Source organism: Heptranchias perlo, chromosome 4 (genome assembly GCF_035084215.1).
Source record: "Heptranchias perlo isolate sHepPer1 chromosome 4, sHepPer1.hap1, whole genome shotgun sequence".
Taxonomy (NCBI): Eukaryota; Metazoa; Chordata; class Chondrichthyes; order Hexanchiformes; family Hexanchidae; genus Heptranchias; species Heptranchias perlo.
Genome location: NC_090328.1, coordinates 135,654,764 through 135,667,143, shown reverse-complemented (window position 1 = coordinate 135,667,143; position 12,380 = coordinate 135,654,764). Strand labels below are relative to the sequence as shown.

Here is a 12,380-nt window from a genome sequence, read left to right as displayed (position 1 = left end):
ACTTCTCTGTATTAAATTTCATCTGCCATGTATCCCATTCCACCAGCCTGTCTATGTCCTCTTGAAGTCTATCACTATCCTCCTCATTGTTCACTACACTTCCAAGTTTTGTGTCATCTGCAAATTTTGAAATTGTGCCCTGTACATTCAAGTCCAAGTCATTAATATATATCAAGAAAAGCAGTGGTCCTATTACCGGCCCTTGGGGAACACCACTGTATACCTTCCTCCAGTCCAAAAAAACAACCATTCACCACAACTCCCTGTTTCCAGTCACTTAGCCAATTTCGTATCCATGCTGCCACTGCCCCTTTTATTCCAGGGGGTTTAATTTTGCTGACAAGCCTATTATGTGGCACTTTATCAAACGTGCCACATATCCATAACATTAACCGCATTGTTAACACCTCAAAAAACAAATTGGTGCTGGCTTTCCTTCATTAATTCACAATTGCCCAAGCGATTATTAATTTTGTCCAGGATTATCGTTTCTAAAAGTTTCCCCACCACTGAGGTTAAACGGACTGGCCTATAGTTGCTGGGTTTATCCTTACACCCTCTTTTGAACAAGGATGTAACATTTTCAATTCTCCAGTCCTCTGGCACAACACCCATATTTAAGCAGGATTGGAAGATTATGGCCAGCACCTCTGCAATTTCCACCCTTACTTCCCACAGCAACCTAGGATGCATCCCATCCGGACCGGGTGACTTATCTACTTGGTATAGCCAGCCTTTCAACTACCTCCTCTTTTACTGTGACTCTGGCAGCATCTTCTTCCTTGGTAAAGACAGATGCAAAGTATTCATTTAGTACCTCAGCCATGCCCTCTGCCTCCATGAGTAGATCTCATTTTTGGTCCCTAATCGGCCCCACCCCTTCTCTTACTACCCGTTTACTATTTATATGCCTATAGAAGACTTTTGGATTCCCTTTTATGTTAGCCACTAGTTTAGTCTCTCTCTCTTTGCCCCTCTTATTTCCTTTTTCACTTCTTTTCTGTATTTTCTATATTCAGCCTGGTTCTCACTTGTATTATCAACCTGACATCTGTCATACGCCCCCTTTTTCTGCTTCATCTTACTCTCTATCTCTTTATTCATCTGGCTTTGGTTGCCCTACATTTCCCCCTTGTGGGAACGTGCCTAGACTGTACCTGAACCATCTCCCCTTGAAAGGCTGCCCATTGTTCGATTAGTTTTGCCGGCCAATCTTTGATTCCAATTTACCCGGGCCAGATCCGTTCTCAACCCACTGAAATTGGCTCTCCTCCAATTAAGTATTTTTACTCTAGGTTGCTCCTTGTCCTTTTCCATAACTAATCTAAACCTTATGATACTATGATCACTGTTTCCTAAATGTTCCCCCACTGACACTTGCTCCTCTTGACCCACCTCATTCCCCAGAACCAGATCCAGCAATGCCTCCCTCCTCGTTGGGCCGGAAACATACGGATCAAGAAAGTTCTCCTGAACACACTTCAGAAATTCCTCCCCCTCTTTGCCCTTTTCTTTATTACTATCCCAGTCTATATTAGGATAGTTGAAGTCCCCCATTATCACTACTCTATGGTTCTTGCACCTCTCTGTAATTTCCCTGCAAATTTGCTCCTCTATATCCTTTCCACTAATTGGTGGCCTATAGAATACACCCAGTAGTGTAATGGCGCTTCTATTGTTCCTTAACTGTAACCACTCCCCCTTTCCTTCCCTATCTTTCCTGAACACCTTGTATCCAGGAATATTTAGTACCCAATCCTGCCCTTTTTTGAGCCAGGTCTCCGTTATCGCCACAACATCATATTCCCATGTGGCTGTTTGCGCCTGCAGCTCACCAACCTTGTTTACCACGCTTCGTGTGTTTACACACATGCACTGTAAACCTACCTTAGACCTTCTTGTATTCTCTCTTAATACGTACTATTTCTTATTTTTGTGCTATCTGTCTCTCCCAATCCTTTGTGCACCTGGTTTCACCTTTCTAAACCTACATCCTGGTACCCATCCCCCTGCCAAATTCATTTAACCCTCCCTCACAAGACTAATTCATTGATCTAATTTAAACTAGTTTCCCGCTCTTCTTTACTGTTTAGTTTTAAAGCTTTTTAACTAACACCAGCAGACTAACCACTAAAATTCCCAACCGCCACTAGACACACTAACCACTAAACACAATAGCTACTAAAAACACTACCAATCAACTAAATATTTACACTGACTTAGCCTCGGCGCTCCTCTGTCATGTCACTTTTTGTCTTTTCTTGATTTTTTTGATTTCACCCCTCAGGTCCACTCTCCCACTCCTTTTATTGATCCCTCAGGTCCACTCTCCCCACTCCTTTTATTGATCCCTCAGGTCCACTCTCCCCCTCCTTTTATTGATCCCTCAGGTCCACTCTCCTCGTTCCTTTTATTGATCCCTCAGGTCCACTCTCCCCGTTCCTTTTATTGATCCCTCAGGTCCACTCTCCCCGTTCCTTTTATTGATCCCTCAGGTCCACTCTCCCCCTCCTTTTATTGATCCCTCAGGTCCACTCTCCCCACTCCTTTTATTGATCCCTAAGGTCCACTCTCCCCGTTCCTTTTATTGATCCCTCAGGTCCACTCTCCCCGTTCCTTTTATTGATCCCTCAGGTCCACTCTCCCCGTTCCTTTTATTGATCCCTCAGGTCCATTCTCCCCACTCCTTTTATTGATCCCTCAGGTCCACTCTCCCCACTCCTTTTATTGATCCCTCAGGTCCACTCTCCCCGTTCCTTTTATTGATCCCTCAGGTCCACTCTCCCCGTTCCTTTTATTGATCTCTCAGGTCCACTCTCCCCGTTCCTTTTATTGATCCCTCAGGTCCACTCTCCTCATTCCTTTTATTGATTTGAGTTTGGCATGAATACCTCTCAGGTTCAGTAGCATCAGTCGTTTCTGTAAGTGGTCTGAGTATATTACTTTTATGGGAGTTAACTCACAATACCTTTTATCCACTCGTAACAGTGAACCCCCTTGTGACCTGAACAAGCAATCTGTGCCTTTTGCATGTGTATTTCTTTAATCTTCCTAAAGGCAGACTGAGTTAACACTAGATGCGATGACACTTGGTTTGAATCGTTAAGCTGCTTTATTCCACAGCAAGGTGCGTATACAGAGGAACATTTGCGATCAAATTTGCTTAGTTCACTTGGAAAAACTTATTTTCATGTGATGATATAAAAATAGTGGCCATGCTACGCTACCCCACTTCAGTGAGTCACCTTCTTTAATTTAAACAGAATGTCTCTTGTGCATCCTGAATTTTTTGAGTCTGTCTTTCTTGGGCCTTTTTTTGCCTCAAGCTGCAGTTTCTGTTGCAAAAGGTAGACTGCTTTTTAGTGTCTCACATTCTACTTAATTTCCTGATTGTTTACAGTCAGAAAGAGATCAAAAACTTTCCTACACAATGGGTGTGATGTGCTTATCAATTATAAAAACAAGTTGTTAAATTGCTTATTATTTACAATCAATCAGGAAACGGTGTCAAGGCTACCTCTAGACCCCATCTCTTTCTTTACGTTCAGTCATACACTATGATTTTAAAACACAACGGCCAGGAATTTCCTGGAAACTTGCACCATAACAATGGCATATCTATGTTGTGAAGCCATTTTCCAGTGCAAAAATCCAAGGAAAATACATAACCCCATAAGATTGCCTCCTTTCCTGGCTAAAAAGCCCAAATTTCCTCATAACTCAGACTCCTAACACTAGGGATCAGTCTAGTGACTCTTCTTTGCACCTCCTCCAATGCTTGAATGTCTCCCTTGTGTCTCAGTGGCCAGAAGTGAATGCAGTACTCAAGATGTGATCTGATCAGAACACCATACAGTTTGAGCAAGACTTTGTCTGACTTGTATTCTACTATTGTAGCTACATAGTTCAATGTTCTATTGGTTTTGTTGACTGCTACTCTCCAATGTTGGACATGTTGAGCATCAAGTCTACTAAGACTCCCGGGTCTCTTTCAACTTCATCCTTAGCTATTTCAACACTATTCACAGAGTATGCAATTTTCCCATTTTCCCATTCAATGTGCAGCGTTTGTCTTCATTAGATTTCATCTGCCGTGCCCTGTCCACTTCCATATTTTGTCCAACTCATTCCTTGCTTCCTGATCTGCCTCCTCCAATGTCACTACTCATCCAAGTTTGCTATCATCTTCAAATTTGACCAGTTTGCATTGTGTTTCTGAGTAGAAGCCGTTGATGCAGGTTAGAAACAGTAATGATTCAATACCAATCCCTGGGGCACCCCAATCTATACTTCTCCACCTTGACTTAACTCCGAGAACAATTGCTGTTGTTTTCTATCCTTCTGCCAATTTCATATCCATACCCATGATATACTCTGAATAACCACTGCATTAAGTTTAACTGATAGACTTTCATGTGGAACTTTGTCAAATGCCATCTGGAAGTCTAGGTAGAGCATTTTGTAGGGCTTACCACAGTCCACTTGGGATGCCCTTCCTCAAAGATGGTCTGCCTGAATCCACATTGACTGCTGTTTACTAAGTTATTATTGTCCCACTACAATAAAAATCCACCTTAAAATTACAGATGGAACTACTTATCTAAGGGAATAATAACAAGCACATTAAACATTGGATTGGGTGATTTTGTGATGTATTGTAAGCTGCAGTTATACTGCACATTGCACTGAGGTCAGCCATGCAAAAGCTCTGCACATCCATGTTTGGATGTATAAACAGAGCTCCACTACACAGGTGATTAATTTTTAATGTGAGGGAGGTGTGGATGGGAGAATCAAAACATTTACATACAGTAAGTTTATTAAGTTGCAGGAGGTGCAGTAGGCTGTCAGAGCTCTTTTTAAACTTGGCTTTCCGATGGTCTGGATTATACTGCACCCATGTGAACTCAAACCAGTGTGAGTCTACCTACTCAAAGCTTTAGTTTAGTGCATTCAGGGGCTAGACCAGAACCCAACTTCCAAATCTTACTGCAACTTTTGCATCAACGCAAACCTGAAGCTGCCTCACACTGATCCAAGGGAGCAGTCAATCAAATAGTGAATGTCAGAAGAAGCAAGGAGTGGATAGCACAGTGAATTAGCATAGTGTTACAAAACAACAGTACCCTTTAAAAGTAATTTATTGGTTATGAAGCACTTTTAGAAGTCCTGAGGACATGAAAGACAAACACTGTATGTTCTTTCTTGTTCTTTCACTTTTAAGACCTCAGTTCTAACCAAACCGATGAGATGAAAGTCTCAGTTCTGTTAGCTTAAGTTTGGACAGTCTCGTGAGTATGAATTCAATGCACAAAACTATCATTCAGAAACCACAACAGTGGTTGCAATAGGCTGCCCTTCTGAAGTTAGGGTTAAGGCACATTGTTGAGATAAACTACCAGGAGCTTCAGTCTGCATCAGGATTGTTTATGAGAATTCTCAGGTTGTCCTGAGAATGCTTGATGCTGACTTTGTATACCCAAGCTGCAAAAGTATTCAATCTTACATTGTTAACATCCCTTACCTTAATAAGCACACTTGTTTTTGTTACAAAAAATATACATTTAAAAGTAACAGGTGTTTTTTGAGTTACAGTGGCCTGGGAATCTTTTTTTCCATTTGTTTTACTTTTAAAAAATCCAGACAAACGAAATTTTTGCCAAACACACATGATGGTGTCAATGGCAATAAATGCATCACTCTTTCACTTGTGACAAAAAATGCACAGAATTCTATTGCCCAAACTAAAAAAAACATCATATGGCTCCTACGAAAAGTGTTCTTTTAACACAGAGTATTCTAAAAATCATTTTAAGAAATGGCAGCAAGTCCATAATTATACAGGGAGAAAGGGTGACATAGTCGCTTGGTTCCACATTATACCTTTATGCATCTGGCAATTTTGCTTTCGTGTTATACTCGATAACGCATTACTGAATAGGAGCACGAATGAGCAGGTTGCCGAGTGTACAGTGCGCGCTCAGACTGTGGTGAGCATTCCAGCAAAAGTTTATTCAAAGTGCATCGGTGCTCCTTTTTTTTTGTTTTAAAGTGCATTCGCTGACATTAGCTCGCCAGTGCAACGGACACTCTACACTGTCAGTAAACTCACACGTGTTGCAAAACTTACCATCTCCAGTTTCAATATCTGAAGCTTGGTCTCCAGTCTCTGCAACGTGCCGGAGTTACTCAATGTGCCTGAGGTGGAAAGAGCTACTTTATCGTCTTTGTGCCGGCCCAGCTGATCTTCTCTAAGTGACCGCAGCAGGCTTTCAGGAATCTTGCGTCCCATCTTGGTCTCTATCTCCTTTAACTCTGGCAGAACACACTCCTCCATCCTCGCAAATTGTACAAAAACTGAATTGTTACAGGTAGCAATTTATCACACTTGACACTTTTTTTTTAAAGCAAACGTGAAGATGAAGAGACTTTCAGACGGAGTCCACACGGCACAGATCATACCCAGCATTTATCTGGTGCCTTCATTAAACTTGGACTGGGCACCATAGTTGAGGGAATGAATTACTTCCTACACGTGAGAATCACTGAGCTCCGGTGAGGTCAGTCGGTCTTGACAGAGTGACAGGTCGAAACTGTCCCGCTTGATCGATGGCAAGGTTAAAGAAAACTTTACCATCAACTAGAAAAGTACAGAATTGTCCTTTCAGACACCCTTCCTGCAGGAGCTTCTGAATTAATTCACTCTGAGAAGCAGAACGACAAAGTAAGTGGAGAAGAGCTCGGTGTCAGTAGACCAGTGTGAGCTGACCTTGCCTCTGCCTCTCTGCCTCTCTCTCTCTCCCACCTCCCCAGCCGAAACACCAGAGCAAACCTGCAGGTGAACCAGGGCACAGCGACCAACCCCTTTACCGTAATCCGCAGACAAGAGCCGCCCCTCCCTCCTTTACCTTTCAGCCTCCCGGGGTCCCCCTCTCTTGTTCATCGCAGGGCTGCGTTTTGCATCATTGGCCATTGCACGGATCCGCTTTTGAAAAGCTCCCCGTTCCCTCGCTGACCCCGGACGCTGCCATCCTCAAAGCACAGACCATTTGCAACAGGGGCTTTCAACAAGCGTGCACCATGTCGGAGTGAGAGCTGGCAGCTGGATTGGCCATGCACGGTGCCGAGTGAGAGGCGCCCCTGCTTCATCTCGGTTAGAGTTGGCAGAGTGCAGTACAACTCCAGCCAGAAAGAACCGACGATTGTGAATGATTTAACCACAAGGAGCTGGTGTGTCAACATTGTTTTAACTGAAATGAACAAATCTCACTCCCAACAAGCGAACAAAATACTTTAAAATTTCAACCATCAGTGTAACTGCAGTTCCTATTATTTTATGAATCATCTCTTTTTAAATCATGATTTATTTGTTTAAAACCTTGTGATAGGAGGATTATGGTTCCGACCTGAAGACATAAACTTGAACTTTGGATCTCTCCCATATAAACATACCAATTATCTACAGACTGGCTCACCATCACATCTCTATTCTCACTTAAGAAATCGTAGGTACTGTTTGAACATTTACTCTTAATCATTTATAAATTATTCCTCCAATCCTACCTTTGCCGTGACATCTTTGGGGCCACGCTGATGGAACTAGACTGAAGTAGATGTGTATAAATTATGTACTTTGCTAAATAAATATGGCAATAAGTGCTAATTTTCTAAATTTACAGATTAAAATATTGTGTATGGTGCACGCATCCTCTCCACAAACCTTACTTTCTGTTGTCTCACTTTTAGTCACATTTTTATGTCAACATTTCCCATTCAATTTTGCAATGTAAACTGTCACCATGCAGTTGCAGATTCTGATCAGTATGTGACTCCAAGAAGTAAATTTCTGAAGCCCTAGGCAATTTACTAGGAATTAATAAATACACGAGCACATGGTCTAGGTTGATATTCTACTGCATTACAGAAGGTGTGCTGCAATGTTGGAGCTGTGGACTATCAGATGAGATGTTAAACCGAGCCCAGGTCTGGCTGTTCTCGTCTTTCAGGTGGATGTTACAGATCCCGTGACATTATTCAAAGCAGCGTATCAAGTTGTCCCAGTGTCCTGGACAATATTTTTCCCTTAACCAAAACCACCTAAAAACAGATTAACTGGTAATTCATCTCATCGCTGTGCGGCTCCCTCATTTGCTTACGGGGTTGGGTTACAAGAGTAAGGAAGTCTTACTACAGTTGTACAGGGCTTTAGTGAGACCTCACCTGAAGACTGCGTGCAGTTTTGGCCCCCTTATCTAAGGAAGGACGTACTTGCCTTGGAGGTGGTGCAACGAAGGTTCACTAGATTAATTCCTGGGATGAGAGGGTTGTCCTATGAAGAGAGGTTGAGTAGAATGGGCCTATACTCTCTGGAGTTTAGAAGAATGAGAGGTGATCTCATTGAAACATATAAGATTATTAGGGGGCTTGACAGGGTAGATGCCGAGAGGTTGTTTCCCCTGGCTAGAGAGTCTAGATCCAGGGGGCATAGTCGCAGGAAAAGGGGTCGGCCATTCAAGACTGAGGTGAGGAGGAATTTCTTCACTCAGAGGGTTGTGAATCTTTGGAATTCTCTACCCCAGAGGGCTGTGGATGCTGAATCATTGAATATATTCAAGGATGTGATGGATAGGTTTTTGGACTCTAGGGGAATCAAGGGAGATGGGGATCGGGCGGGAAAATGGAGTTGAGGTTGAAGATCATCCATGATCTGATTGAATGGTGGAGCAGGCTCTAGGGACTGGATGGCCTACTCCTGCTCCTATTTCTTATGTTCTTATGTTCTTATGTAATCACAGTTTCTGCATTTCAAACGTGTTTGTATGAAAAGCTCTTTTTTGAAGAAGTTTCAGAGAGGTGATAAGACACTATATAAATTCAAATCTTTTTTTACTTAAACCTGCCGTTAATTTTTGACAATTCCCAGCTAACTGTTCTTCAGGTAACTTATACTGTCCTCCTGGATTACAGGCAGTCCATTGCTCCCAAGCCTGAGTGCCTACATCCAGTAAGAGCGTAGCCAGTAGTGGAGGAGGTCGGTGGGGAGAAAAATCCCTGTGCGGAGAAAACTGTAAGCTGCTCTTTGATGTTCAAAGAAGAATTCCTGAGAGTCCTGCACAAGAAAGTATCTGGGATGAGCATTGTGTATCCAATGGAGCCTTGGTTAACAGATAGTTATGGGGCCCTCCAGTGGCCAATAATCATTTAGGTCCATATATAAACCTGTGCAATAAAAATAATACCTTGTTATTTCCGTTGCAGTTTATTGCTGAATTAATGATGCGTACATTGGGATTATGTCAGTCATAATGAGAAATTATCCTATCAGTGGTGGTGGGTGCTTAATTTCAAAAGGTCAGATGAAAACATACTATAAAAACAGCATGCTTAGCATGCACTCCCTGTCTGTCACATTGGGCTCAATTTTGCAGGGAAGTAGCGGGTGCATTGGGGGCGGGGGGGGCTCCGAAAATCGGGGAAATCCCGACTACGTTCGGAACCCAACTCCAATCCACAGACTTCCGGGTTCCCCACTGATGCGTCTGGTTGCGCGCGCGCCTCCCGAAAGCAGGAGTCTCACCGGCAATTAAAACCGGCAGGGTGATACTTTACACAGTTGTTTAGATAGTTTAAGTACTTGAAGTACTTAATTTTCTCCACATTGAGGCAGGGGTCCGATTTTGAAGGATCCTCAGCATCTTCCCCGTGCTTTGGGAAACACTCCATGTTCTAACAGGCGTGTTTCAGCCAGCAGCCAGTCGCACATTCCAATGCTTGTTTGACAGATGGGGAGAAAAGGTGAGTTCTTGCAGCAGGGCACTCAGTTCTTTCACACAAACTTTTGGCTGTGAGATCTTTGTGTTTTCACTGAAAATTCTTACTTTCCACTCACAATTCTTTGGTTCACACATATTTAACAACTTTTCGGGCCCCCTCAAACTCACACCGTCAGGATTGGGGGGGGGTGGGGGGGGCGCCATGACTGCATTCACCACTACAGCCACCCCTCCCTGCACAAAACAGTCCTGCAACTACACATACACCCAGTGTAAAGTGACCCAATGGGTGGCATCAAGTGTCGCCGTTCATGGTGAACCTCATGAAAGGACCTTATCACAAAAGCCAAGAATGGCCAAGACGTGGCTGTAGTGGTGACAATCATAATATTTAATGTGATTTTGAAAAATCAAATATAAATTAAAAACATGAGCATCTGTCAAACACCCTTGTGCATCCCCTTCGTGTTTACAAAACCTTCGCCTTTCTCTTCCGACTACTCCCACGTGGTGCCTCCCCTGTGTCTGCAGCAGAGGTTGCTCTTGTTCGTGCCCTGACCGATTAGATGCTTTGGGCTTACGCCCTCTGGGTTTCGGTAGTGCTCGTGAGGGCCCCTCCAAAGACTGCTCCACCTGCACCTATGCAGGGGCAGACTCGGCCACCTGGAGAGGGGGCAGCATTGTGGGTACTGGTTGAGAGGGGGGGCGACGGGTGAGACGTGGGAGCGCTTTGAGTGGCGTCCCCACTTCCATGTCCACTTTCGCCATCATCCCTCCCCTGGGCCAGGCCCACACTACTCCTACCGCTCTACTGGACAATAGTTTGGAGGACATGTGTGAAGCCTTGTAAGGCCAGTGCCAGAGTATCTGTCTGCCTGTTTAAGGAGGCAGAATGTTGTTCACCCTAAGTCCGAACGGCCGTTGTCAGGGCCTCAATGGATTCATTTGTGAGCCGTGCTTGAAGCTCGATGGAGGCTAGCCTTCCCTCCATCGCAGACATTCCCGCACTTACCCGCAACACTATCTCAGAGATGCCCTCACGTCCCTGTGACACTATCTCAAAGATTCCCTCCTGTACCTGTGCCACCATTCCACTCATGCAGGAGTTGGACTCCTCCATCCTCTGCACGATTGTGGAGAGTGCACTTGGCACCTGTTCTCGCACCTCACAAGTGTGCTGCTGTCCCTCGATCATTCTCCTTTTAAAGGATGGCCCTCAGGGTTCATATCTGCATCCAGCTGAGCAGAGCCTCGAGACGACGCGGACTCTCCACAGCTGCCCCTGCCACCAGTGTCTGCTCGTGCTCACGTGTGTGGTAACTCACCAGGTGCCAACTCAACTATCTGAGGACTGGGACCCACCGAGGTGTGAGTATCTGCATTGGTGGATGGCTCACTAAGATGTGAGAGTGCACCATCAGAGGCCGGCAGGTCCTCTGAGGAATCGCCCTTTGCTGTCACCGCGGTCGCTGAAGGCCCTGTAAGAGAACAGAAGGCAATATTAAGCATTATCACCGATGTGTCATGTTGCGATGAGCATACTGAGGTGCTGAAGATGGCAAGGCATGTTAACATCAATTCATATTGTGTGTGATGAATGTTAAAGTTGTGTCACCACACATTTGTTGGGTGCCAGTCTCAGCTAAGCTCCAGAGCCTCCTCCTCCGCGACTGTGAGGACCACTATTTGTTGCGACCCCCCTCCGGTCCTCGCCCTCTCCCGTGCATTCTGAGCTCTCTTCTCCTATAAGGGGAGAAAGTACAGACGTGTGAGTGAGTGATGGTGAAGTGGCCAACCACTGAATGCATTGGTTTGGGTGCGGCTGACCGTGAAAGAGATGCATCGGAGGGTGAGTATGGGACAGTGCCATGACAGTGGATGAGGATTGGTTTGAGTGGTGGGGTGACTAATGGGGAGGTAAGAAAATGCTGAGGAAGTGCAGGTAAGTTGAGGATGAGCCTTAAGTGGGTGTGAGGAGTGATGTGATGGAGTGGTGTTGGCAGTGCAGAATGAGTTGGGGGGTGGGGGCAGTGATGTGGAAGACAGAATGTAGGAGAATGAGTAAGTGTACTCACTTTTGCTGACCTAGTTAGGTCATTGAAGCGCTTCCTGCACTGGATCCAGGTGTGTGAGATGTTGCTGCTGCTGGTAACCTCGTCTACCACCTCGAGCCAGGCCTTCTTGGTGGAAGAGACAGTCCATTTCCTCTCTAAAACAGATCCCTCCTCCTCCTCACCCCATCCAGTAGCACCTGGAGTGAGGCATCGCTGAACCTTGGAACAGCCTTGCCCCTGTGCTGCTCCATTGTGCTGTGTGGGTGTTTGCTCCAGGAGCAGCCATTGGGGGACTTCCCCTTTAAATAGGGCTCCTCCAGCTGACAGCCTGTGATGCGGGTGCGCAGTCCGCCCACTGCGCAGCTTTCGGATGGCAAACCCGGAAGCCACATTAGGTGGCTCCAATTGAATCGCGATCACGTGGGAAATGGACATTTTTTATTGGTTGGGTTACCCACGTGCCCATTCACCCCCCCCCCCCCACTGCCATCCCACCTCCACTTGATTGGCCCCCCATCCACCACCCTAAACATTCACTCCCTTCACCACCGGC

The 12,380-nt window shown here is 45.0% G+C and overlaps 1 protein-coding gene and 1 long non-coding RNA gene across 3 annotated transcripts in view; one reads left to right on the top strand and one right to left on the bottom strand.

Annotated features, from left to right (window-relative positions):
- LOC137321292 (leucine rich adaptor protein 1-like) overlaps positions 1–6,844 on the bottom strand; it is a 28,363-nt gene extending 21,519 nt beyond the window's left edge. Inside the window, exon 1 of the mRNA XM_067983657.1 lies at positions 6,131–6,844. Within this exon, the coding sequence (XP_067839758.1) occupies positions 6,131–6,337 (207 nt within the window). The 5' untranslated portion in view covers positions 6,338–6,844. The remainder of the gene's footprint in view (positions 1–6,130) is intronic.
- Positions 5,938–9,246, top strand: LOC137321293 (uncharacterized). 2 transcript variants are annotated; one of them, XR_010962771.1, is made up of 2 exons: positions 5,938–7,505; positions 8,968–9,246. It is a non-coding gene; the product is annotated as an uncharacterized lncRNA (long non-coding RNA). The 2 variants fall into 2 exon arrangements; XR_010962770.1 differs by having other exon boundaries at positions 5,938–7,509.
- The last annotated feature ends 3,134 nt before the right edge of the window (positions 9,247–12,380 follow it).